Source organism: Crocodylus siamensis, chromosome 5 (genome assembly GCF_052110815.1).
Source record: "Crocodylus siamensis isolate JL-2025a chromosome 5, ASM5211081v1, whole genome shotgun sequence".
In the NCBI taxonomy this organism is placed as follows: domain Eukaryota; kingdom Metazoa; phylum Chordata; order Crocodylia; family Crocodylidae; genus Crocodylus; species Crocodylus siamensis.
Genome location: NC_143399.1, coordinates 51,275,005 through 51,301,525, shown reverse-complemented (window position 1 = coordinate 51,301,525; position 26,521 = coordinate 51,275,005). Strand labels below are relative to the sequence as shown.

The 26,521-nt window shown below is 50.1% G+C and overlaps 1 protein-coding gene and 1 long non-coding RNA gene across 11 annotated transcripts in view; one reads left to right on the top strand and one right to left on the bottom strand.

Annotated features, from left to right (window-relative positions):
* The window catches only part of KIAA1614 (KIAA1614 ortholog), a 65,591-nt gene that overhangs the window by 35,354 nt on the left and 3,716 nt on the right, over nucleotides 1-26,521 (bottom strand). For 5 of the 9 annotated variants that reach the window (XR_016442394.1, XR_016442395.1, XM_090047845.1 and 2 more), the window contains exons 1-2: nucleotides 9,311-9,551; nucleotides 57-1,084 (exon numbers count right to left, since the gene is read on the bottom strand). Coding sequence is in view for 7 of the 9 variants with exons in the window: in XM_090047845.1 (XP_089903971.1) it covers nucleotides 57-1,084; nucleotides 9,311-9,492 (1,210 nt within the window). In the remaining 2 variants the exon portion in view is untranslated. Of the gene's footprint in view, nucleotides 1-56; nucleotides 1,085-8,618; nucleotides 9,552-13,866; nucleotides 13,967-23,294; nucleotides 24,224-26,521 lie in introns of those variants that run through there. The other 4 variants (XM_090047850.1, XM_090047848.1, XM_090047851.1 and 1 more) reach the window with 4 other exon arrangements.
* LOC149864092 (uncharacterized) lies at nucleotides 9,414-23,300 on the top strand. Of its 2 annotated transcripts, none has more exons than XR_016442396.1 (4): nucleotides 9,414-9,552; nucleotides 17,024-17,172; nucleotides 22,125-22,307; nucleotides 23,102-23,300. It is a non-coding gene; the product is annotated as an uncharacterized LOC149864092 (long non-coding RNA). The 2 variants fall into 2 exon arrangements; XR_016442397.1 differs by having other exon boundaries at nucleotides 17,024-18,987.

Here is a 26,521-nt window from a genome sequence, read left to right as displayed (position 1 = left end):
CAACTATCCCACCTTCACATCTCCCACACTTTGGATGCCCTCCATCATATACCTACCATGACCAGGTCCATTCTTTGCTAGTAAGGAACCTTCCCCCTCATGCTGATGAAGTGTACGTGACTCCTGCAGACCACGGCTCTGTCCTGACAGGCTCAGCATCTCCTGCAACATCATCCGGTTCCTTTCCACACGTTCAGCCAGAGATAGCACACTGGCAGTACTCCCAGTGCTGCCAATACTTTCCCAGCTGTCTGCCCTCCAAAGCCATCCAGAGGAGGCTGCTCCACATGAATCATATCTGGGCACAAATGGGATGCTTTCAAAGTCTGTTGCCTGGGTCATCTCTTCTCCACAGGAGGCTGGCAGGGCAGGTCTGCCATTTTCTCTTAAGGAAGATTTATGGCTGCTGGACACAGCATTCTTGTATGAGCCTGCATCCCAGAACCCATCTGGGGAACCTCGACTGCCTCCACTTTCTGGGTACTCAGCATTTTCCATTATGTTGGTTCCTGGAGTAGGAAATCTCCAAAGCACATCAGCTGAGCTCTGGCTCAAGGCTGCATGCTCTCCCACTGTCCTGTGACCTTTCACAGATTCTACATTGCTGTCCCAAGGGCCTGTGAGCATGGCCTTCCTGGCACGCTGTCCACAGTCTGCATCATCTCTACTGTCTAGCACCACATCCGTCAAGTAGGTGCGAATCTGAGCCCGCGGCTCCACCACTGCATCTGGAGTGACCCCCTCCACAACAGCTGGGCCCAATAAGAGCTTCCCCTTCTTGACTTTGGTCTTCTTTGGAGAGAGATGCTCCTGGAATAGTACTCCTCCCTGTTTCATGGTGACTCTCTTCTCCTTCAGAGCCTTCACTTTGCCCTCCAGAACAGAGTGAGGGCTTCTGCTTAGCTCCCCTCGCAGCCCTACCGGCTCCAGTGCCACTCCCTTGGGCAGATCACTGCCAGGCAATGTGTTCTCAAGAGAGAGCTTGTTTCTACTAGTGCTCCTGCTGTACTGCTTCACATTCTTCATAGTTCTTCTCTTCTCCACTGGCGAGTTCCCCTCCATACCTTTCACCTCCTGTGGGACCCTTCAGACAAAGAAAACAGCATTAAGTGCAAAAGTTTAGCTCTGCTGAAAAGAGAACTCTCAGGAGTGGTCTGGCTAGATTGTCCTATACTCCCTTGTCTCATGGAAAGAGGATCTCCATTGTCCCTTTTAACATTATTTAGCCTTATAGAGCTTCTTGCTAGAGCACTAACAGTTGCACATCACTACTTGTTACTAGTATTTGTATGACCCCTACACCTCAGTCATGCACCAGGATCCCATTGTGCTAGGCACTTTACAAACACATGGAAAAAAGACAGCCCCTGCCTCAGAGAGCTTAAATGTCTCTTATTATCCCTGTCTTATGTAAGGACAAATGGAGACCCAGTTTGCACGGTGTCCACTATAGCACTGGGCCCAGAAGTAGGAACCCTGAACTCTGAGGCCCCTGTTCCCACTAACTGCCAGCATACCCTCCTCCCAGTTGGGTGTATTTGTCAGGTATGCCCATCATTTCAGGAAACCCACCTGGCATCACTGTTCTGCTATTTTATACCTTCTTTCGTAATCTGCTATAGTGAGAATGAAGCGACACTTTCTGATTCGTTACTGTGCCAAATTTCAGATGCGAGGACAAGGAACAAGTCCTGTGAACAGAACAGTGTGTCTATGGCAACAGACACTTCAACTTTCCATTTCTGCAGACACATTAGAAAGGTTGTGTTCTCTTTGCATTTGCTCTGTCTCCCTGTATAAATGATTTACAATAGCAGTAATGGCCTCCAGGCAGGATGTTCCTGACAGTGACCAATCAGATTAATGAATGAAAAATAAATATTTTTACTTATCTAGCACATTTTATCATAGGAATTTAAAGCATATTACAAAGACAGGTAGTCTTCATTTTACAGGAGGAAACTGAAATATAGAAAAAATTAAGTCCGCAACCTTGGGCAAATCAACAAGCAACTGAAAACTCTAAGGATAAAACTCATACACCTCTGGTCTACCCCTAGGGCCTAGGTCATGCTGCTTTTGCCCTCGGACCATGATCCAGCTAGCTAAAAAATGGCCAACTTCAATGACATTTTGGGAGGGGTGACTATGACTCCCTCCATCCCTCTCTCTGCTCCTCTTCCAGACAAATTTTCTCACAAATGAAGGGGCAACTCTGCTGCTCCCAAATCTGTATATTACACCAAAGAGAATACTAGCAACTTTCAAAACCACTGGTGGGGCAACTTGGATCAGCCTCCAGTCTAGAATCTAATGTTGAGTGTGTGCTGGTAATCTCAGAAAAATATCATGTCTCAGTAGATTTCAGTTACATCCCACCGTCAGTAGGGATGCAGCCCCCATTAGAACAAACTTCCTTGAAGTATTCTAGTATATGTACTCCCAGTCTTGGATAGAATCATGGAAGACAGAGGTGCAGAGTAAAGAGTGTGTGAAGAAAGATGCTCCCAGGTGAGCAAAAATCAGTTCTGCATGGCTTTGGAGCAGGAGTGTAGGATGCATATCAATTCCAAGAAAACCAGCCTGGTCATTCTCTTAGGACAAAGGCTTTGTTCTAGGTCTCACAAGATAACATGCGTGCAGAGTTCCTGGCTGTGGAGATCAGGGCCCTCTCTGAGATCAGATGAACTCCAGCTTGGATATCTGAATCCCTCCACTACAACAAACACTCAAATGCTTAATGCTTTTAAAACAAATCCAGGAGTGACTCTTTGATTTACTGCTGCTGTGTACTAGGTGATTGGTATATTAGAAATACATAGATGCATTCCAGCTTGATACATCTGGATGCTAAATGTTCTTCCCTGTGACAGAAAAGGTATAGATAAACATTCAAAAGCAAATTAATAGCATTGTGGACTTACTGTCCTCAGAGCTGATACACAGTAATTGTGTGTCCCTACAATTACCTCACTCTAAGTGAAAGTTCACCTGGAGTGAAACTTAACTCCATCTCACTCCAGGTAAACTGTTGTGGTTTAGCTTTCACTTTCCATGGTAATTGCAGATGGACAGATACCACAGGTCAACTGTAACAGACTTTGATTTTTTGTTTCTACTGTAAGGGTGATACAGTAGGTGGCTCTTTGCTTATCTGGCCCTTGCTCTTGCCAAGGGCCAAGGTTTAAAGTCACAGAATCATAGGAAAACAGGTCTGGAAGGGACCTCAGGAAATCACCTAATCCAAGCCCCTGTCCAAGTCAGAAACATCCCTGTCTAAACCATCTCAGCCAAGTGTTTGTATAACCTGCACTTAAAAATTTACCACAATAGAGATTTCACAGCGTCTCAATGTACTTTGTACTAGTGCTCAACTACACTCATAAAAACTTCTTCCTAACAACCAAACTAAATCTCCAATCTATCCAAGTCTTTCTTGAAGTGCAGTGCCCAAAACTGAAAACAGTACATCAGGTGAGGCTTCATCAGTGAAAGTGATAAAAACATGCAGCATATTAATACAACCCACTATGCTACTGGCTCTTTTTTTGTGACAACATTACCTTGTTGACTCACATTGAGATTACAGTCCACTATAACCCTCCAGATCCTTTTCTGCAGTAGTGCAACCTAACCAATCATTTCCTGATTTGCATTTGTACATTTGACCATTTCATCATAAATACAATACTTTGCACTTTTCCTTACTGAATTTCATATAGTTTATCTCTGGCCACTCTTACAATTTATCAAATAACTATGAATCCTAATTCTAGCCTCCAAAGTGTGCACAAGCCCACAGCTCTTGGAGAAAGTATATCCAGGCTCAGGTATTTGTCTGAAAATGAGAAAGATGTTATGGGGAGAGAAGGCATGAAAGTGAAAGTCAGAATGTAATTCTTTCCCATCTAGGAGACTAAACGGTTCTGGAAAAAAAAAAGTCAGCAAGCAACACAAAATAATCTCATGACTTTGCAGAAGGTTTGAGGAAAAGAGGAATTAAAATACAAAGTAAGGATGGGGATGGTAATTAGGCAAGAAAAGCTGGTTACAAAGAACTACAAACCACTTAGGACTACAAACACTTGAGCCGTTTTACACTTAAACTCCAAATAACCAATCAAAAGACAGTAAGATGCCCAGCACCATCTCTTGTACAATGCCTTGCTCTGGGATGGCATATATTTCCTCTTCAATTAGCGGATGTGGCTCAGGTTTCGAGTCTGGAAAGAGCTTGCATCACTGAGGCCTGTGCCTGCCAGCCCTCCTGGAAGAACAGCAGCTGTAGCAAGGGAATTCCACAAAACTCTGTTAAGAGTCCTATACAGTGTAGTTCTACTGAAGTCAGTTTGTGCTAGGAGAAGAATTTACTCCCTAAAGCTTTTCATGCTTGATTGCGAAGCCCTGTACTTAGAATGGAATAACTGTATGCACAAATACAGACTGGGGAATGATTGGCTAGGATACAGTACTGTAGAGAAGGATCTGGGGGTTACAGCAGACCATAAGCTGAATATGAGCCATATGTGCTCATTACAAAAACAAACAAACAAAAACAACCCCAAGAGCATTCCAGGTTGCATTAAGAAGACTGTGGATCTGTCTACATGTGCATTAAGGTGCTTTTTCTAATGAACATTAAATGCAGTATCTCCAATATGAGGTACTAAAAAAAAATGCACATTAGACTGCTTTAATGCGTAGTAACAAATGCACATAGTTTTTAAGTGATGTGGAATGTGCAGTAGCCTATTTTACTGTGAATTAACATAACTGCATTTTTTTTTATGTGGTGCTTTAACGCACAGTAAAATAGGCACTGTGTCCCATTTTGGAACTCACACTTCAAGAAAGGCGTGTACAGATTGGAAAGAGACCAGCAGAGGCCTGAAAAATATAATTTAGGTGCAAAGGTTAAAAGAACTAGGATTATTTAGTCTAGACTGAGGGGGTATTTCATAACAGTCTTCAAATATCTGAAGGGTAATTATAGAGAAGATGGGAATGGGTTTTCTCAGTGGCCACAGAGGACAGGATTAAGAGCAATGGTCTAAACCTGCAACAGAGGAAATACGGGTTGGAGATTAGGAAGAACTTTTTGACAATGTGGGTGGTAAGGCATTGGAAAAGGCTACCTAGAGAGGTTGTGGAACTCCCATCCCAGGAAATTTTCAAGAGCACGTTAGACAAACACTTCACTGGGATGGTTTATTCAGGGATAATTCTGCCTGGAGCAGGGAGCTGGACTAGACAATCTCATGAATTCCCTTCCAGCCCTAACTTCCTATGCTCTCTGTTTATAATTTGGCTCCCCACAAAGCCCTGGCTGCCAGTGTGTGTGGCAATTAGACATTGCCAAGTTGCAACGGTAGTCCAATCCTCTCTGCCACTTAGAGTCATGTGAATGTGTGATACTAGTCCCTTCCTTTCACCCAAACTACTCTGAATGCTTCCCTCCAGCCTCTGACATAGGGCTTTTCTTCCCATTCAACGTTGCTACTTTTAAAATGATTAACACTTTGCCTTTCTATAACAGTATTATCTGAACATCACTAAGAAAGTGTTGCTAACAGAACCCTAGTGGAAATGCTGTTCATACCAGCAAGATAATCCTTTTCCAGGATGCCTCATTCAGTTTAAACAGATTTAAGCAGCGTGGGCAAAAGAACCCTTGGTCACCTAAGCTGCTCCGCCACTGAAGGAAGAAGGCAGCATCACCAATGGGGCTCTCTCTGCCCATAAACTTTTTCACAGGAATTTTTTTGTTGTTTTTCAAACAGACTTCAGAATTATGCATCTGTTCAAAAAAATATCACAGTGGAGGAATCTAATTACAGAAGTCATAGCAGACACCAGGCTAAAAGGACAGCTGGCTTCAGTTAGTACAACTCAGAACATTTACTTGCATGCTGACCTTGAAAAGGGTCCCATGACAAGGGGGTGCCAAAGGGATTCTATGGCAGACAGCTGAGACACCCAGAACTTTTATTCTCTTTTCCATTGTGCCTTAGAGGCTATGCACTGGACAAAGACAGTCCCTGCCCCAAGGGGCTTGCAAACCTAATTTTGTATGTGTGTATATGTGTATACACACACACACACACACACACACACACACACACACCTCTATTATATACATACATACACACACAGACACACACCCCCTAATTTTATATTTAGTTATTTGTTTGTTTATTTTGTGTTCCAGGTCAAATGAGCCAAATCAGTTCTGAATCATATTGATCGAGCAGAACTCAATCATTCCAAAAACCGTATCAATTGAGCAGGCAGAACTCAATCATTCTAAACACCACATGTGGTGCTACAACCACAGTCTTAGTCTTACTTCAATCCTGGGGAAGCTCTTTGAGAAGATTATCAAGAAGCACATCTGTCAGATAGATTGCTAATTGGCTGAGGGGTCATACTCAGAGTGATGGTAGACGGGTCATTTTTGACCTGGAGGGAAGTGGGCAGTGTAGTCTCCCAGTGCTCAGTCCTTGGGCCTACTGTTCAATTTCTTTATTAGTGACTTGGACGACGAGGTGAAGAGCAGCCTGTTTAAACTAGCAGACGACACCAAGATTTGGGGTGAGGTGGGCATGCTAGAAAGGAAGGACAGATTACAGCAGGACCTGGACAGTTTACAGGGGTGGGCAAATGAAAATAGGATGGGATTCAATATTGACAAGTGCAGGGTGCTGCACTTGGGCAGTAGGAACTAGCAGCATACCTACAGGCTGGGTAACTCCCTTCTCAAAAGCACGGTGGCAGAAAGAGATCTTGGAGTCATTATTGACTCCAAGATGAACATGGGCCAACAATGCGCGAACACGGTCAGTAGGGCTAACCGTACCTTGTCATGCATCCACAGATGCATCACGAGCAGGGCCAAGAAGGTGATTTTCCCTCTCTATGTGACGCTGGTCAGGCCACAGCTGGAGTACTGCATCCAGTGCTGGGCACAGGAGGGATGTGAACAGCATGGAGAAGGTCCAAAGGAGGGTCACTCACACGATCCAGGGACAGCAGGGCAGACCCTATGAGGAGAGGCTATGGGACCTTAACCTGTTCAGTCCTCACAAGAGAAGGCTCAGGGGGGACCCAGTGGCTGTCTATAAACTTACTGGGGGGGGGACCAGCGGGGTTTGGGAGAGACCTTGTTCCCCCAAGCACCTCCTGGAGAACAAGGAATAACAGCCGTAAGTTGCTAGAGAGTAGGTTTAGACTAGACATTAGAAGGCACTATTTCAGAGTCAAGGCGGCTAGGATCTGGAACCAACTTCCAAGGGAAGTGGTGATGGCTCCTACCCCGGGGGTCTTTAAGAGGAGGCTCGTTTACCTGGCTGGGGTCATTTGAGCTCAGTTTTCTCTCCTGCCCAGGACAGGGGGTTGGACTAGGAGATCTACAAGGTCCCTTCCGACCCTACATCTATGAATCTATGAACTGGAGAGCATCCTCCATCTGAAACTTATCACCCTGGGACTTCAGATACTCCCAAATCCATTGGCAGGCATTCTACATGCAGACCCAAGCCCAGATGTCTTGGGGTTCTGATGACCCCAGATACTACATACAAGCATCCTCCATCCCAGACTCTTTAGTCCAGGACTTCAGATACTCCCTACACTATCTTAGCTCACAAGAGGCCAAGAAGTGAAACCTAAATAGACCAGACAGGCATAGCATGAGGGTAAAGGAAACATTATTACCCTCATTTGCTAAAATCTGTAAAGGGTTCACTAGGTGCCCATACACATGCAGTGAGGCTGCTGCGACATGCTGTAATTATAGCACATTGGAGCCGACTCGATTAATTGCGTCTGCTATAGCGTGGTAATTACCTTGCTTCAGCAGACTCCAGCATCACATGCATCAGCATCCCCACTCTGAAAAATGGTGATGGGGCGCTTTAATAAAAGCTCATTCAACAAGCTTTAGTTAGTGTCCCTGCTGCCATTTTTCAGTGCAAGAATGCTGATACACATGACGCTTCGGGTGCTTTAATTAGAGCAGCTCTTGAAGCCGCTCTAATTAAAGTGTCCCATCCTCACTTCCCGGAGCACATCTATAAATGCCCATTGATTCTAAGTACCTCAGTTTCTCAGTCCCCAAACTTGAAGAGATCTGACTTGCAAAGGGCTGGTATGCTTTGCTCCAAAAAAAGTTAAAGAAAGCATCTATTTAAGACTCATTTAAAAGTGGCTTATGATGGGGCTTCCAAAAAGATCACTGGATACTTTTGAATTTCTTAGCATAGTGACTTGCCAAATGTCACACAGTATGGCAGAGCTAGGAACTGAACTCAAATGTCCTCAGGCAGGCTCAGTGAAGTGCCGTAGTTACAAAACCCTCCTTCCTGTCCTGGTACAGGAGTAACAGCAAGGTACTCAGCTAGCATCTGGGTCTGACTTCTGACACCAGCTGATACTTGACTCCACAAGAGATTCTTCATCATAGTTCCTCCTCCCCCCACCGCCGCAACAGGCAAGATCTCCAGTCCCTCCATATAACTCCCTTTTAGGCCTAAGAACCATCCTCCCTAACCATGGGGAGGAGGTGATGGCTACAGAAGAGCCCCACCATTCTATTCAGTTCTCCCTATTTTCATACTCACCAAGCCCTTCTTGATTCGACTGGGAGGAGACTGCTGCTTCTGATGAGGAAGTGTGGGAACTTTCCCCCTGCCAAAGTCCGTGCTGGGGAGAAGCTCTTCCCCAGCCTCCTTCCAAGTTCAAGTTGTGTCACAAAACAAAAGTCTTTCTGTGAAACAGTGGGCCACACACAGGCTGCACCCCTGAGGGTTCCATTTCCCTAAGCCTGGATCCTGGAGGCCCCTGCCTGTAAGACTAGAAAAGCTGCTAATACCAAGCCCCGCTCCTCAAGACAGAGCAGGAGAGAAGTTACCCCACTCCCTCAGACCCACTTTAGTTGGTGCCATTTCTATGCAATGCTGTTCAGGCAACATGCATGAGGCAGGAAAAATATTATCCCTTCTACCTGTAGATTTCTAACTGTTCACATTTGCGCTGTTAAAAGAAAGCAGAGGGTGCCGAATTACACTCCAGAGACACAGAGCAAATATAAGCAGGCAGCCTGCGGGGAATGGCAGCAGGGCCCCAGCTTTGGGGGTCAGGCATTAGTGCAGGGAGATGGCAGCAAGACCCCAGCTAAGCCCCTCCCTGTCTGAAATCGCTCATGTTAAATGCAGATTTTTCCTACCACCACACCCCTCAGAAAGAGCTGGAGCAAAACAGCAAAAGGGGCTGGAAGCCGAAAGAAGAGGAAAATAAATAAATAAATCCAAACCCTTTGCCAGAGCCTGAGCGCAGCTGCTTGCTGAGTCTCCTCAGCAGCTGGGATGCCCTCTTTTCCCCCCTTCTCTCCTCCCCTCTCCAGCTTGCCTCTGCTTTCTCCAGTGACCCAGCTGCGCGTGAGCCAAGTGCGCCTTGGGAGCTGGGAATCAGCCCTGCACTCACTGGAAGCCACATTCCAGGGCATTCAACCAAAAAAACACACCAACCACAGACAGGAAGAGGCAGCTATAGAAGGTAAGCCATGTTTGGAGGGGCCCACTGAGTCACCATGGCTACACACTTGCATAGCCATAGGGGAGGGAAGGAAGGTCTGCAAATCCTAGGCATTGGCCAAGGACAGCCTGACTTCCTGCAGGAGGATGAGTGTAATTCTACACCCAGAGCTGCCCAGAGCAAGGGAATGTGGAAGGAAGTTTCAAGGAAGGGGGATGGGAGGGAAGCTTGACGGCCTTTGGCTGGTGCTCAGGAATGTCCTTTGTTTAGTCTCCATTTTTTGGAGACCAGTGAAAATTTTTAACTGCCCTGGCCTGCAGGAGCATAACTCAGACCCCAGAAAGCATCGTAGCAAGTGAACAGAGGGTGTTGCACTTGGATTTGGGATTTTTCAAAAGGTGAAGGAGCCTTAGACTTCTCATTGCCTTATCAGTAACCTTGGAGAGACCCTCTCTCCAGAGGATTCAGGCTCTGCATCTGGTCAGTGCCAGACTCTCTCCAAACAATAGACTCAGAACTGTTCTGAGTGCGAAACAGATTTAGCAGCCACATTCATTACGTTCTAGGCTTGTAGGCCTTTGCCTGGCCCAGTACCATAGCTGGGCACGGCAGTTATCTGCTTATTCATGTCATGCCACTTTTGTCCAACTTGCCCAGAAAGCCAGGGCAGGGCTTAAAAGCACAATCTTGTGGTTAAGGCACTGAACTGGGACTCAGGTGAATTTTGTTCTTTGTCTCAGCTCTGCCATAGACTCTTTGTGTGATCTCAGACAAGTATCACAAATCAAAAGTTTCACAACCGACTAATAATTTTTAGGTGCCTCCAATTTAAGACATCTTAAAGTAGACTTGCTTGCAGAAAGTGCTGCCCATGCATTCCCCTAAAACCTCCTGAAGTTGGGTACCCAGATACTGAGGTACCCAAAAATCATTACGCACTTGTAAATTCTAGGTCTTATTACCCCTGCACCCCAGTTCCCTATTGGTATTTATTTTGCCTGAAGAGACAGAAACCTTTTTGGGGTAAGGAGTGTGCCTGGGGGTACATCTATGCTGCATACTACAGCATAACACTGAGACATCCTAAGCTAGCTCTAAAAGAGCAGCCTAGTCATGGTACCACAGCACTCTGCACGGGCTAATTTACCCTGCTGAATGTGCAGCACAGTCATGCCCTGTCCATGAACTATCATAATGCCTAGGAAAAGGGATTTTGTTCTCAGTTTAAGCCTGTAGGGGCTACTGTGATAAGAAAGTATTATTTTGTGCTTCAAGATTCAGGAGCAAAGCACAGGACACAGCATGCCCTACACAGGACCATTAGGGAAGTAACTTATATACCAGAGCCAGCTTCTCTGCCCAACACAAACTTGATGTTGCTTTTACTGTTAACTGCTGCAAAATATTACCCACATTGCCTACAACAGAGAGGAAAACAAGGGGGAAAAGGGACTTCATCCTTCATAAGGAAAAGATTCCCACAGAATTAGTCTCCCTCCAGCTGTTTTGTCTTTGGATCACATATTATCAAGACCAGCACTATAGATCTTGACACATCTAAATTCAGGGGGTCAATTTTACTCTTTTGCCATCGCCAGCTGCACTCTGTGGACAATCCTCACAGGACCTACTGGAGATGGCTGTACATGTGGGAATCAGCTCAGATATCAAGAGCTGTGGTTTGGTTTCTGTCACTTATTGCCATGGGAGATGCCAAGGCTGTAAAGAATCTGTTGATAAATGCCCACAGAAATGTGGACAACACCACAGCACAGCTCTCACCACAAGCAAGGTACCTCGGCAATCATCTGTCAATCTGAATGTCTTACTTCAGACTGACAAGAACAAGCACCAGAAAAACCAGTCTCCATGAGACAGCATGATGTATTCTTTGTCTCTATAACAAGAATGCTCCCAAAGGGCTAGCCTACCTGCAGAGAGCAGACATAGCTGATTTAAATGGGAAGGACACAGGAAAAAAAGCCTCATAGTTCTACAGTGTGAGGGAGCGGGGCCTAGGGGCGGCCGTGAACTCCCTAGCGCCCCCTACCATCACATTAGGGTGAACGTAGCACCCTCAGAATCTCGCCCGCCACGACTTTGATGACTAATATATATAGTATGGAGGCTGCCTGTTTCCCTAGTGGACGGTACTGGTGTTCCTGTCCCTACTCCAGAATCGGGTATCTATATGCATCCCGCCTCAAGGGCTATGCGTGCCTCCAAACCTCCCCCTCAGCACGCCCCAAGCCTCGCAGCTGTTCTGGGGGACGTTTGTATGATCCCTCGCCCCTCGGGTGCCCTCGTTCTCTCTCTCGGGCCCCTGGGCTCCTCGCCCACCTGGCGCCCCCTTGGGCCGGGCTCCTATCTCCAGCCCGCTCCCTGCGCCGTGGGCCCATCTCGCTGGCGTTCCGCCAATCGCCGGCGCCCCCGGGCCGGGGCTCGCTCTCGCCGCCCTCTCTGCCGGCGCCCCCGGGCCGGGGCTCGCTCTCGCCGCCCTCTCTGCCGGCGCCCCCGGGCCGGGGCTCGCTCTCGCCGCCCTCTCTGCCGGCGCCCCCGGGCCGGGGCTCGCTCTCGCCGCCCTCTCTGCCGGCGCCCCCGGGCCGGGGCTCGCTCTCGCCGCCCTCTCTGCCGGCGCCCCCGGGCCGGGGCTCGCTCTCGCCGCCCTCTCTGCCGGCGCCCCCTGGGCCGGGGCTCGCTCTCGCCGCCCTCTCTGCCGGCGCCCCCGGGCCGGGGCTCGCTCTCGCCGCCCTCTCTGCCGGCGCCCCCTGGGCCGGGGCTCGCTCTCGCCGCCCTCTCTGCCGGCGCCCCCGGGCCGGGGCTCGCTCTCGCCGCCCTCTCTGCCGGCGCCCCCCCGGGCCGGGGCTCGCTCTCGCCGCCCTCTCTGCCGGCGCCCCCGGGCCGGGGCTCGCTCTCGCCGCCCTCTCTGCCGGCGCCCTCTGGGCCGGGGCTCGCTCTCGCCGCCCTCTCTGCCGGCGCCCTCTGGGCCGGGGCTCGCTCTCGCCGCCCTCTCTGCCGGCGCCCTCTGGGCCGGGGCTCGCTCTCGCCGCCCTCTCTGCCGGCGCCCTCTGGGCCGGGGCTCGCTCTCGCCGCCCTCTCTGCCGGCGCCCTCTGGGCCGGGGCTCGCTCTCGCCGCCCTCTCTGCCGGCGCCCTCTGGGCCGGGGCTCGCTCTCGCCGCCCTCTCTGCCGGCGCCCTCTGGGCCGGGGCTCGCTCTCGCCGCCCTCTCTGCCGGCGCCCTCTGGGCCGGGGCTCGCTCTCGCCGCCCTCTCTGCCGGCGCCCTCTGGGCCGGGGCTCGCTCTCGCCGCCCTCTCTGCCGGCGCCCTCTGGGCCGGGGCTCGCTCTCGCCGCCCTCTCTGCCGGCGCCCTCTGGGCCGGGGCTCGCTCTCGCCGCCCTCTCTGCCGGCGCCCTCTGGGCCGGGGCTCGCTCTCGCCGCCCTCTCTGCCGGCGCCCTCGGGCCGGGGCTCGCTCTCGCCGCCCTCTCTGCCGGCGCCCTCGGGCCGGGGCTCGCTCTCGCCGCCCTCTCTGCCGGCGCCCTCGGGCCGGGGCTCGCTCTCGCCGCCCTCTCTGCCGGCGCCCTCGGGCCGGGGCTCGCTCTCGCTGCTTGTTCTACCCCGCTCTGGGGCCTGGCCCTCTCTAGGGCCAACGCCTAGTGCCGCGCACTCTGTCCCTGCCCCTCTCTGGGGCCTTGCCCTCTCTAGGGCCGACACCGCGCGCCTCGCGCTCTGTCTCTGCCCCGCTCTGGGGCCTTGCCCTCTCTAGGGCCGACACCGCGCGCCTCGCGCTCTGTCTCTGCCCCGCTCTGGGGCCTTGCCCTCTCTAGGGCCGACACCGCGCGCCTCGCGCTCTGTCTCTGCCCCGCTCTGGGGCCTTGCCCTCTCTAGGGCCGACACCGCGCGCCTCGCGCTCTGTCTCTGCCCCGCTCTGGGGCCTTGCCCTCTCTAGGGCTGACACCGCGCGCCTCGCGCTAGGGGCCCAGGCGCTCGCCGCCGTGCCTGTCCCCTTGACCCTTCTCTGGGTCCGGTTGCCCCGCTGGGCCAAACACCGCCTTTATGGGCTGGGGTCTGCAACCCCCCACACCGCGCCTCCCTGGCGCAATCCGGTGCCTCTCCGACACAGACAAGAGTGCTCCACTGGCACTGTGCCCCTACTGGGCACCAGGAACCCCCAAGCTGTTGGGGAGCCCCCGTGAGGCCTCCTCGCTCCCCTACAGCCTCACCCGGTCCTCCGGTGCAAACTGTAACTTAAACTCAAGCCATCTGGCTGCAACATAAACACAGAGGCTCCGTATGCCTAACCATAACTCCAAGCCCCGCCAGGGCTCTCAGTCCTACCTCCCTTCAGGGTGATCTTGTTCCCTGCATCATCGCAGCCGGTTAGTGTGGTAAGGCTGCGACCACTTAACTTGGGCCACTCAGCTCAACCGCAGAGCTCCTCCTCCTGCGGCAGCCAGAAGGGAACTGTGAGGCAGGCTCCGGCCTAAGCTGCTTATAAAGGCCTGGCCCTGCCCCCTTCTGGCCATGTGACCCGCCTGGTCGCCCTGATAACCAGCACCTGAGCTGCCCAGGTGATTGGCAGCTCTGCCAATCACCCTCACAGTCACGGGGCATTTCCGTGACTCCGTGACATACAGCTATATAGCACATTTGTCATTTGTAACCCTTTCCCCACCTGTACCAAACCCCCCCTCACAAACACAAGAGTAGCTAATTTTTAGTCGAACTGCTGCTTTCCTTTATTTCCAGGGCTTTTGTTTTTCTCCCTTCCATTTCTAAGAAATCACTTCTCAAGGCATCAGACCATGGTAGCTGGAGTATGCATATATTTCTGACAATAGTTCCCTCTTCAACATTCACTCAACCTTATTTAATTCAGTAGTCACTTATGCCCATTAAATATGAGGAGGTAGCACACAACTCCTGTGCGCCCTGAATACCAAACGCTTAAGTAGGCAAAGTGCAATGTTCATGTCATATTGTCATGCTAGCTCTCCAGGTGACATTTCACTTTCTCTAACTTATTTTATCCTACCACTGAAACAGCTGCATCCATAAAAGTAAAATTTGTCCCATAATATCTTACTGATTGGAAGAAATGTCTGTTAAGCTTTCAGAAAGAAAATGCCCTTCTTTTGCTCTGGAAAGCAGCAGATAAAACCTAAGCTAAATACAAGTTAGAGCGGGGGGGGCAGGGGAGGTGTCAATAATACAACCCACAGACTAAATCCAGTCCATGGAGCCCTATTATCCAGTCCCTGGTGTTGCCTGAGGGTCTCCAAGTGGACCCACAGGCAGTATATGGGGGCCCATATGGTGTCCGCTCAGGCCTCTCTGGGACTGTGATGCAAGCAATGCCCACTCCAGCCACTCCGAGACCATACTATATGTGATGCCCACTCCAAAGCATATCCTAGATCCAACGGTGTGGCACTAGAGCTGCTGCCATATGCAGCATGGCCCCACAGCAGCAGAATGGCTGCTGTGTGCAGTGTGGCTGTGAAACAGGATCATACTGCATGCAACATCCACTCCTTCAGGATGCACGCCAGATCCAACATATGGGGCCGTCCACAGATCTGATTTGAATCATTGACTGATCCTATGTCAATCATCCAGCCCTATGGACCAGATGAGTTTGATACCTGAATTAGAGCTATGATTTGTTTTTAAGCCCATAATGTTAATGCACTTGATCTCAAAAGGACAGCCTACTAGCTGAACCAACATGATCTGAATGCAGTTAAACATATAGCATGTTTCCTACAGCCAGAGCAAGCTTGGGACTGGAAAACAGTATGAAAATAATCCTGAGACTTTCAGTGCATATAGCAGCAACACAATGTGTTCCTCTACAGTGGGTAAAATGACAAGAAACCTGCCAATATCTAGGTAATAGCAGCAGCCTCCCTCTTATAGAGTTCTATTATATTGGTAGTGATGCCTCACAGGAAACTTGGCTCATTTCACAGCCTGGATATATAGAATATGAATATCCCCAAGAGGTCTGGCATGTCATACCAGACTGAAATGCATATGGCATACTAATAATACTGCCAGTCCCAAAGGCTCAGAAATCACAAGTGAGACCCCCAAAATCTAGAGATTTTAAGAAATAATAAATCTGTGGATCACTGACCTTTTGGGGCTTACTTTTTCAATTTTTTCCTTTACAATCACAAGGACTAAGGTCTTTTTCTTTTAAATAAATGTGGCGGAGAGTCTCATCTGATCACCGGACCACAGAACTTGGAGCTTTAAGGAAAATTGGTTCCACTGAGCTAATTCAAGCCAACCCAGGAAGAGACTGGGGACAGCTTATGTTAAAAAACTGGGCCTCTGATTTTGGACTCAGTTTTCTGTTAAGCATGGATATGACAGTTGATGGGAGGGGTGGAGAGAGAGAAGGGAGGAAAAATCATCCTTCCATCTTCCTCCTCCTCACTACCCATCTGCAGAGAATAGCATTTTGTTTTATACAATGTTTCCTGAGCCAATGTCACATCATTGTGTGAGAGGACAAAGTCACTAGGCCCCTCTTCAAATGCCCCAGCTGGCCCTGCCTAAGGCCTGCCTGCATGCCAACAGTCTAGTCTCACAGCAGAAGCAGCAATAGCTACTGCTCTAACTGGAGAGACACCAAGGAAGAACCAGCTTTGTTCCACTCCTCTGTTTAATGAATTTTCTGAGAAAGAGAGCTGGAATTTATGATGCTGATACGGTAAAAAGTCTTTTCTACAATAATCTGGTCCCTTTCCACATTTTTGTATATTCAAAGGCAACTTCCAGGTACCTTGGGCAACAGGAGGTCCAAACTAGACTGGCACACATGATATGCACGCAGCCAGTGGCAGCAGCTCTCCTCCACATGCTTTTGCTTCTGGTGTTTGGGTTTGGGATATGTACTTACCTGTGTGGAAAAAAATCACTTCTGGGTTGGCAGGCCTGAATCCTGCCTCAATTTCTTCAGTGGTAAAGCAGGTTTGCATTTACTCCTTCAGGTACATTTGCTCCTCCAAACAGAACATGATACACAGTGGATGCATCCACACGAGACACTATGTCACTGTAGCAACGCATTACGGTGACATAGTGTCGATGGTCACAAATCACGGTGGAACAAGTACATCGCCATAGCAATATGCTTCTTCGCTATAGTGCACTGGTACATGGACGTAGCGACTAAAAATAACTCTATGCTGCCAGCATGGAGCAGTGACAGCAGTGCTGTAGGGGCACATGTAGACACACCCAGTAGGAACTAGAGCTCATTTCTCAGGGAAAGCAGGACACGATGCATATTTAGCAGGCTATATACACACATGGGCTAGACTGCAGTCACGTTATGCAGTACTAACACCAATTTGCAACAATAACCTGAAGACCCAGAAACAGGGTCTGAAATTCATCCTCTTTTCACTGAGAAACCCTCAAATCAGGAAGTGTCCTGCTGACTCAAAATAAGATTAAATGAAGCTCCTCTCCTCTCCAACAGGGTCAGGAAATGCTTGGCCAGCTCACATGAGGCTGCACATCCCTGAATGCCAGAAGCTGATTCAAAATGGATGACTATTTTTCTGGAGACTATCAGACTGAGTAAGGAGAACACTCATAGAGGAAAGAGGAAGAAAACAGGCCAGAGTGGTAAAGTTTACGCATATACATTGTGTAGGCATCCAGAACACAGATTCACCCACAGGATAATCTGCAGTTTGCTTTCCAGTCAGTCCTATTGCCATATCATACCCTCCTCTGTATTATACCAGTAGGGCACTCTGGCTTAGTCTCTTCACTATAGCATCCTTCACTTGGCCCCCTAAGCACAGATCTCCAAGAGAACAAAAAATAGTTTAAATAGGTCCAGAATCAGTCATACCACAAAGTGTAGATTGTGGTTTAAGGAAGTAGTGGTTCTTACCTGATGGCTACCAGGCAGTCCTTGTCCAAACCAGCTATCCACTGATTGACTGTGGATAGGGAATGAATGAGGGGGAGGGGAGATTCTCTCCAAATGACATGCAAGCCAGTCCTGGGTCTGCCTCAACTCCGTCCTGCTGCAGGCTCTGCCAACCCCAGAGTAGCACAGCATCTGCTCTCAGGCTGCTGGTTTAAACTGAAGCTTTTGATATTTGTGATTGGTTTCATAATCCTCATCAAAAGGAAATCACCAGGATTATGAAAGTCCTTTAATCCCCCTGCCCTATACATGGCTGCCATCATCAGCACTAGTTGCAGAAATCAGTTTTATCTCCTTAAAACATCCCTAAACTGGCAGCTCCTTCTGAGCAGCCTATGTGTGCCAGCAAGAGACCCGCTCCAGGTCTTGTGGCAAGAGATACAGGACATTTCAATTTCCAAAGCTGGCCCTGGTTTATAAATCTCAATCTCATCAGGCTGGAAAAAAGACAGAGGTCCGATTTTTCCCTGGGATTAGCAAACACTCTCAGTCCAGAATTAGAATACCCCTTAGTGCCAATGAAGACTACTGTTGTGCTCAAGTCTCAGTCAGCACTGACGGGAACTTTCTGCATTATTTCTATAAGCTGCTTCTCTACAGCAGTTTTCAATACTGTTGCTACTTCTGGTGCTAGTGAGGTTGCTGGGACTTTTTTCAATGCATCATCTAGACCTGGCAAAAGCAGCACTGGCAACCTTAGTTAAAATATTGAGTCTACACTCTTGATTCTTTAACAAGACTGGAGAAAGACACCTGGGTTTCAAGAGGTCCCTATCCAGTTAGGGATGAGGCAGTTAGGGATGAAATGCGATGTTGATTGTTGTGAGACAAAAGAGCAGAACTTGCATGTGCAGTGCTGGCCTCTCAGCATATTTAAACATGGCCCATTTCCCTGCATGCTTGTTTGTTGCCTTTCTGGTTGATGTTCTATCTGGCACATGGGTCTGTTGCACAAAATTGACTATTCAATCATCTCTGCTTAAATGCCATTCAGAAAGCCCACTTTCTATGACAGGGCAGTGTGCCATCTCACTAGGACAGTGTCCCAGTCAGGAGAAATGGTTCAGCATGTTGTCAGTACATTTTTACATTTCCAATTCTGCACCTGCCAGTAAAATCCTCTGGCCTCTCCCAGATCCTGACCTCTGCATTGAACTAAGGGATCCTCTGACCCAGGCCTCCCACACTGGCCGTGTAGGGTCATGCAGGCCAACCATTTACCTAAAGCAATAATCAGACAACAGCTTACTGTAGCATTTTTTAACCTGTGGGTCACAAGAATATTTTGAAAGGGTTGTATGTCCTAGAAAATCATGGGAAAGCATGGGTTGGTTTCCCCCTGCAGGCTGGCAGTACTCCAGCCTGCAAGGAGCTGATTTGGGCAATTGGAATCAGCAGGTGCGCATGCGCCTGCACGCACACATGCACCTGCATGCACACATGCACGTGACTGGCATGCAGCCAGGCAGGATCATGGGAGGAGCCCCAGAAGCTGGATGCAGGTAAATGTATGGGGAGTGAGGGTTGGAGGTCCAGGGCTTGGGGACTGTCCGGGTATGTGTGGGGTGGGTGTTGGTGTGGATGTGGAGGGGATGCGTGTGTGAGGGGGAGGCAGGTGCCTGTGTCAGGGCAGGGGGTAGGGGAGGCAGGGGACACAGCACCTGCCCCTTCAGGAGGGAAGGGGGGGCCTTCAGTGGCAGATGGGAGCTGTATGGCTGGGCTGGTGGCACTGGGGCTGGTGCCTGTACTCACAGGGACGGGGCGGCCAAGAGATGCTGCTCGGGGAGCAGGTGGAGCTGTGACCAAGCTGCTTGACATGGAAGGGGAGACCCAGCCCAGGCATGGGGAATGCCACATGCCTCCCCTCCTTCTCCCTCCAGCCCATGCCAGGACAGACTCGCCCCACTGCTGCCCGCATGAGCCAGAGCTGCTGCAGCCACCACACTCCAGCCTGAGTGGGATGAGGGCAGCAGGGATCCCCCTATAGCAGGGGTGGGAGGGGCAGGGCTGCGGGTTGGGAGTGAGGGGCACCAGCATGGCCTGGGTGGGAGAGGGGGAAAGGGACTGGGGTTTTGGAGTGAGGGCAGCAGCAGAGCCAGGGGGCTGTGGATGAGGGGAAGTGAGGCGCACTGGCAAGGCCAGGGGGCTATGGGTGGGAAGTGAGGGGCATCAGCAGGGCCAGGGAGCTGCAGATCAGGACTGGCCATCTATGTTTACAAATGGGTCCTGGTACAAATAAGGTTGAGAACCACTGGCTTCGTGCACCTCACTATCTGTTTGTGACTGAGACTATCCACAATTTAATGTGGGACCCCTGGCACGGCTTTACGAGCACTCGTGGTGCTCTGGTGTGGTGCTCAGGGGACTGGAAGAGGGTCAACATGGTTCCCATCTTCAAAAAAAGGAGGAAGGAGGACCCAGGAAACTATAGGCCAGTTTAGTCTTACCTCAATCCTGGGTAAGCTTTTTTGAGAGAATTATCCTGGTGCATGTCCACAAGGGGCCAGCGGGGGAGGTTATGCTTAGAGGCAACCAACAAGGATTCATTAAAGACAGGTCCTGTCAGACTAACCTGGTGGCCTTCTATGACCAGGTCACAAAATCCTTAGATGCAGGGGTAGCAGTGGATGTAGTCTTTCTGGACTTTAGGAAGACCTTCGACACTGTCTCACGCCATTCTCATTAAAAAACTAGGGGACTGTGGTGTCGATACCTACACAGTCAAATGGGTCGCTAACTGGCTAGAGGGCTGCATCCAGAGAGTGGTGGTGGATGGGTCATTTTTGACCTTGAGGGATGTGGGCAATGGGTTCCGCAGGGCTCAGTCCTCGGGCCTGCACTGTTCAACATCTTCATCAATGACTTGGACAAGGGGGTAAAAAACATCCGGTTCAAATTTGCTGACGACACTAAGATGTAGGGGGATGTGGGCATGCTAGACAGATGGAACAGGCAGCAATCAGACCTAGACAGGTTACAGGGGTGAGCGGATGAAAATAGGATGGGATTCAACACTGACAAGTGCAAGGTGATGCACCTGGGGAGGAAGAACCAGCACCATACCTATTGGTTGGGAAAGTCCATTCTCGTCAGTGCAGAGGCAGAAAAGGATCTTGGAGTCATCATTGATGCCAAGATGAACATGGACCAGCAGTGTGGGGATACAGTCAGGAAGGCCAGCCACACCTTGTCATGCATCCACAGATGCAACTTGAGCAAGTCCAAGGAGGTGATCCTCCCCCTCTATGTGACACTGGTCAGGCCGCAGTTGGGGTACTACGCCTAGTTCTGGGCGCCGCACTTCAAGAGGGATGTGGACAACATGGAGAGGGTCCAGAGGAGGGCCACTTGCATGACAGGGGGCAGCAGGGCAGGGCCTACGTGGAGAGGCTATGGGACCTGAACCTGTTCAGCTTCCACAAGAGAAGGCTGAGAGGGGATCTAACGGCCTGTTACAAACTAGTCAGAGGGGACCAGCAGGCACTGGGGGAGTCCCTATTCCCCCGAGCACTCCCAGGAGTGACTAGAAATAATGGTCACAAGCTGGCAGAGGGTAGATTCAGACTAGACATCAGGAGGCGCTACTTCACTGTCAGGGCAGCTTGGATCTGAAACCAACTTCCAAGCGAAGTGGTACTGGCTCCTATCCTGGGGGTTTTTAAGAGGATGCTAGATGAACACCTTGCTGGGATCGTTTGACCCCAGTACTTTTTCCTGCCAAGGCAGGGGGTCAGACTTGATGATCTGCTCAGGTCCCTTCCGATCCTATCAACTATGAAACTATAATATGTAGCTTCATCCCCAAAGCAATAGGCCAGGGGTGGGCAAAATACGGTCTGCGGGCCAGATCCAGCCCAACAAGCCATTCTATCCACCCCTAAAACATCTAGAAAATGTATATTGATCTGCTCCTGGCTTCCTGTCAAAGATGAAAGGAGCCAGGAGCAGTAGGACCCAGGGGGAGCTGGCAGGAACCAGCAACAAGGCCAGCCCGGCCCCACTCCCCCAGCCAGAATTCTTTTCCTGCCACAGCTTTTAGGCTGTTCCAGCACCTTGTGGCTGCATTGCCGGATCACGGGATCCTGGGAGCATGGGGCCCATGCCAGTACCCTTGGGCCAGGAGAAGGTGGGAGGGGGAGAGAGAGAGACAGAGCAATGAGAGAGGGGGAGACTGTGTGCGTGAGAGAGACGCTCTGTGCATGTATGTGGGTGTGTGCAGTGAAGGCGGAGGAGAGAGTGAGCATTCATAGGACGAATCCCACATACACAGCCCACCATATACCTACACCTCCTCACACTGATATACACGTAGATCCCCACACCTCCTCACACGCCCCAGCTACCCTTCCCCCAAGCCCCATAGCCACCCACACCCCATGTTCACACTCACCCACATGCTCCCTCAACCCACATTCACACCCTCACCCTCCGCCATACCCCACATACTACCAGTTCCCCATGAACCTATCTCCATGCCCCCCCCACAATATACAAGCTTAAGACTTCATTGTAAGGTATTGTGCAAACACCTCTGTGTACACTGCATAAACATGTAAATCAGGGCAAAAATAAATTTTGAAATTAAATTAATGAATGTTGTAGATGTTCGATTTTTAGAATATAATTTGATATTTTTCAGGTTCTGAGATGGCAAAACCCTTTGCTGAAAGGAGTATTTCTGGGGGCAAGGGAAGGAACTTCTGGCAGCAAAGGTTGTGGGCTAGGGGGCAGGACTTCTGGTCACAAGATGGCAACCAGGAGGCGGGGCACCTATCAAGGGATGGGGCTACCAATGTGGCCCTCGACAGCTTGCCATAACTCAGTAAGTAACCCCTCACCTGAAATGATTGCCGACCCCTGTGATAGGCACATTATATACGGAAATAATTACTGAACCCAGAATACCATACTGCACTGTGAGAGCAAGAATCCTTTCCTGCTAACACAAACCAAGACATTCTTAGAATACAGGTTTCCCTCGCTTTATGCAGTATGTGTGTTCCTGGAAAACAGGCATTCTCCCTTCCCCAGGCAAGAGGCATACACCGATGCCCATCACCCTACAACTACTGCCCCCAGGGCCACCACACTAAACAAAATAATCTCCACAACCCCTAGGTCTCCCATTCTCATTCACTGCCCTCATACCACCACCTCTTCTCCCAGCCCCATGAAGGGCTGCACACCAATTCCTGAGGCGGCCCACAGCCCACCCCTGATTTCTTCCTCCTCCCATGCCTCCACGAACAGCCTCATAGTGCACTGTGCAGCTCTTCACATGGCCCCTCAGCCCCATACTCCAGATGGGAAAGTATAGGCCATACAGAGGGCTTGTCCACTTGTGGGGGAGCTGAGGGCCAAACACACCTATGTACAACTTACCTGTGCCCCAGACCCCACCACAAGGCCTTAGAGCCTCAGATAACTTCACAGTCCATTGCTCCTATCCTTTCCCTGCCACTAGAAACAGTGTATACACTTGCTTTCCACCCTGGTTGGCACCAAAGCCAAGGGGGTATGTGGCTGGAGGCCGGGTCTGCTTGAGCAGTTATTGGTGTGCGGGCATTTTTCCCCCAACACAGAAGGAAAATTTCACCATTTGTTTTTCCTTGTCAGTCTAGGGCTGTGTGAAGATGGAGGCAGATGCCAAGCCTTATCAGATCACCCCATTTGGAAGTAGCGATTGATTTTCTTGGACAGCATCAGGTTCAAACAAGCAGCAAGTATTACCGAGTAAAGCAATCTTGGTACCCGTGAGCTGCTATCTGCCGAAGGGGTTGAGGGAAGGACTAATGGCAGCTTTTCTTACCTCTGATGTTATTATAGCCTGGAAGTCACTTGTGTGGCAGGAGCTCCTTCACTCCTGCTTTTTCCATGAAGTGTGCAGGCAGGTGAACAGCAGCACTGGTATGTGATGGGAGTCCAGCCCTTTATCTATGCCCCTGTGTTAGAAAACAACAATACAGTCTCCCTTGAGCAGCTGGGCATACTCCTTCACTACTCTGCTGAGAAGGAGGAGAAAAGAAAGGCACAATGATCTAGGGGAACCATGGGAAAAGGAGGGTGGCAAGAGAAACAGCTACAGGGATAAGGGAGAAAGTCAGAAATGAAAGGAGAAGGCACTAGACTGCAAAAAGGGTATTGGGGAAGCAGTGTTAGTAACAAGATAATTTTTCTAATAGCTGGCAGGCAAGCAATGCTGAAAGCTTCTATACCCGTCACAGCAAGGTCAGGATTTATTTTAGTGACCCTCAGAAAAGGGAGCTGAATTCCCCAGGGAGGGCACACAATCTCCCTGGTAGCTGGAGGCTTCAAGGTTCTCCTTGAAGTATCTCCCTTGTACTAGCACAAATAATTTAGTTTTGGCAGCTGTGAAGCACTATATTTTGAAAGACAGACACAAATCTAGACCCCACTGCACATGACATGGAAAAAGGCATAGATATTACATTTTCTTGGGCTGGGTTGGGAGAGGGGGGAGCTGGCCCAGCTCCACAGAGCCCCTGCCACCCTGCTCTGGGCCCCACTGGCACTGGCCCTGGGACACCGGAGCAGGCCCTGTGTTCCCGCTGGCTCCCCGCCCACTCAATCCCAGTGACCCCCAGCCCTGCGGTACAGGCAGGGGGCAGCACATAGCCCCGACCTGCTGCTCCCTGGCAGGGAAGAAGCTGGTGCTGAGCACAGGGAAAAGCAGCCCCTCACCTGTCCCATGGCCGGTGCTCCCTGCTGCAGTTGCTCGCAGCCCACATGGGGCTGTCCTGAACGGGCACAGACAGCCCCACGTGGGCTGCAAGTGGCTACAGTGTGGGGCACCAGTCACAGGGCAAGTGAGGGGCCACTTGTCGCCACGCTCAGCACCAGCTGCTGCCCACCCGGAGCTTGCGCCCTGGGCAGCCTGCAGGCGGTAGTGACAAACACTGCCCAGTGTGGCAAGCAGGCAGGCCGCAGCTGCTGTCACCATGCACAGCCCCAATGGGTGAGCCCGGAGCCATCTGGGGCCCAGGCTGGTCATGGGACTGGGTTACAAGGTGGTGCTGAGCTTGGGAGGGAAGTGTCCCCTCGCCTACCCCGTGGCCAGTGCCCCACACTGCAGCCACTTGCAGGCCACCTGGAGCTGCCTGTGCCTGCTCCGGACAGCCCTGCACAGGCTGTGAGTGGCTGCAGCAGAGAGCACCAGCCACAGGGCAGGGAAGGGCCACTTTCCTCCATGCTGGGAAGGAGTAGGGAAGCAGCCCAGGGAAAAGCTGAGCGTGGGGGGGGGGGGGGGGAAGTGGCCCCTCGTCTGTCCCATGGCTGGTGCTCCCTGCTGCAGCCACTCGCAGTCTGTGCAGGGCTGTCTGGAGCAGGTACAGGCAGCCCCAGGCGGGCAGTGAGCAGCTGCAGTGCAGGACACCAGCCACGGGGTGGGCGAGGGGCCACTCCCCCCTTTCCCCTCCCCCCCACTCAGCTTTTCCCCGGGCTTCTTTCCCCCCCACTTCCCCCTTACCTGTGGGTCCAGCATGGGGCAGCGACATGGTCCCAGGCCAGAAGCCCCTACTGGGGCTTCTGGCTGGGGGGCAGAGCTGGGCGGGCCCTGCTGTTGTGGGAGCCCGTTGGGGCTTCCCCTGGGTCCTACTGACCTTGGGTCCTACTGACCTTGGCTCCTGTCATTTTTTTACGGGAACCAAGGGCAGAGAAATATTAATTTTCTAAATTTTTTAGGGGCCCTGCAGAACGGCCTCGTGGGGCAGATCTGGCCCATGGGCCGTATTTTGCCCACCCCTACTGTATATCATGGGAAAACATGGAAACCCCAGGAGTGTGGAAGGAGAGAGAGTGAGAGTGCATGCTACGTTCTTTATTAGCCCTCTGTTGTTACATGCTGAGCAGGGGAGAGTGTGTGCAATGAGCCTGTGGACAGCATGAAAAGTAATTACTGTATGTATTTTGCACTCACAGAATTGGAGAACATATAAAAATATTGAAATTAAAAAAGGAACACAAAACATGTTTAACAAAAATAAACACAGTGGTGTGCCTGGGAAGGCTGGGATTTGAACCTTGGACCACTAGAGCTGTGCTTGTATTTTGCATACTTCTGCTCTGTCTTCCCTATAACAAGTTCCACAGTCCAGTAACATTGACAAGGCCAGAGTGGATCACACTTGTGGTGTGATGGCAGACAGGAAAAACACTAACACTGCAACAAAAGATAGAAGTCATCAGAAGGTAATGAACAAGAAAAGTTAGATGCTAAACAGTTGACAGTTAAGTTTCAATGTAGTAAAACATAGATCTACAACATTTAAAAAAATAAAAGACAAGATAAAGGAGTGGTTGCCTAGTGAGTGGCATGCAAAAAAAATTAAAGTAAAAATTTCAGACTACAGGCAGCAAGGATTTGTTTACACATGGTTTGTAGATGTCCATGCACGAAATCTGCCTGCATCAAAAACGTTTCTGCAGTCAGGCAGAACTGGTCACGGAGAAACTTGCAATACATAAGTTTAAAGCATCAAATAGATGGCTACAGCTTCCAAAGCTTGACACAACTTAACACTGAGCAATGAAGCAAGGCTAACATCAAGAAGAAAGAATCCATGAGTAAATGGTTAGATGGTGTAAAACTGCTAAGCAAAGATTACAAGCCTAGAAATTTATTAAACTGCGATGAGACAGGATTGCTTTTAGAGCATTTCCTATGAAAACATGACAGTAACTTTGGAAACTGAAGAGTGTATTGGGAAAAGCAAGAGAGACTTATTCTATTGGTGTGTGGTTTTGTGGACAAAAACAGTCGAGAAACCTTTGGTAACAGGGAAATCACTAAATCCGCGATGTTTCAAAAACATTAAGGATGATTTGCTTGGAACTTGGTGTGCAAACAAGAAGGCATGGATGATGTCTGCTGGAAAATTGGCTTTAAGATTTCAACAATAAAATAAAAAAGAAGAATGTGAAGTCTTGTGTATTCCTTGATTAATACTGCATGACACTCTACCCTAAAACTGTCAATTGTAAAGTTTTTTTTTTATTATCTTTGCAACATGATCAGTG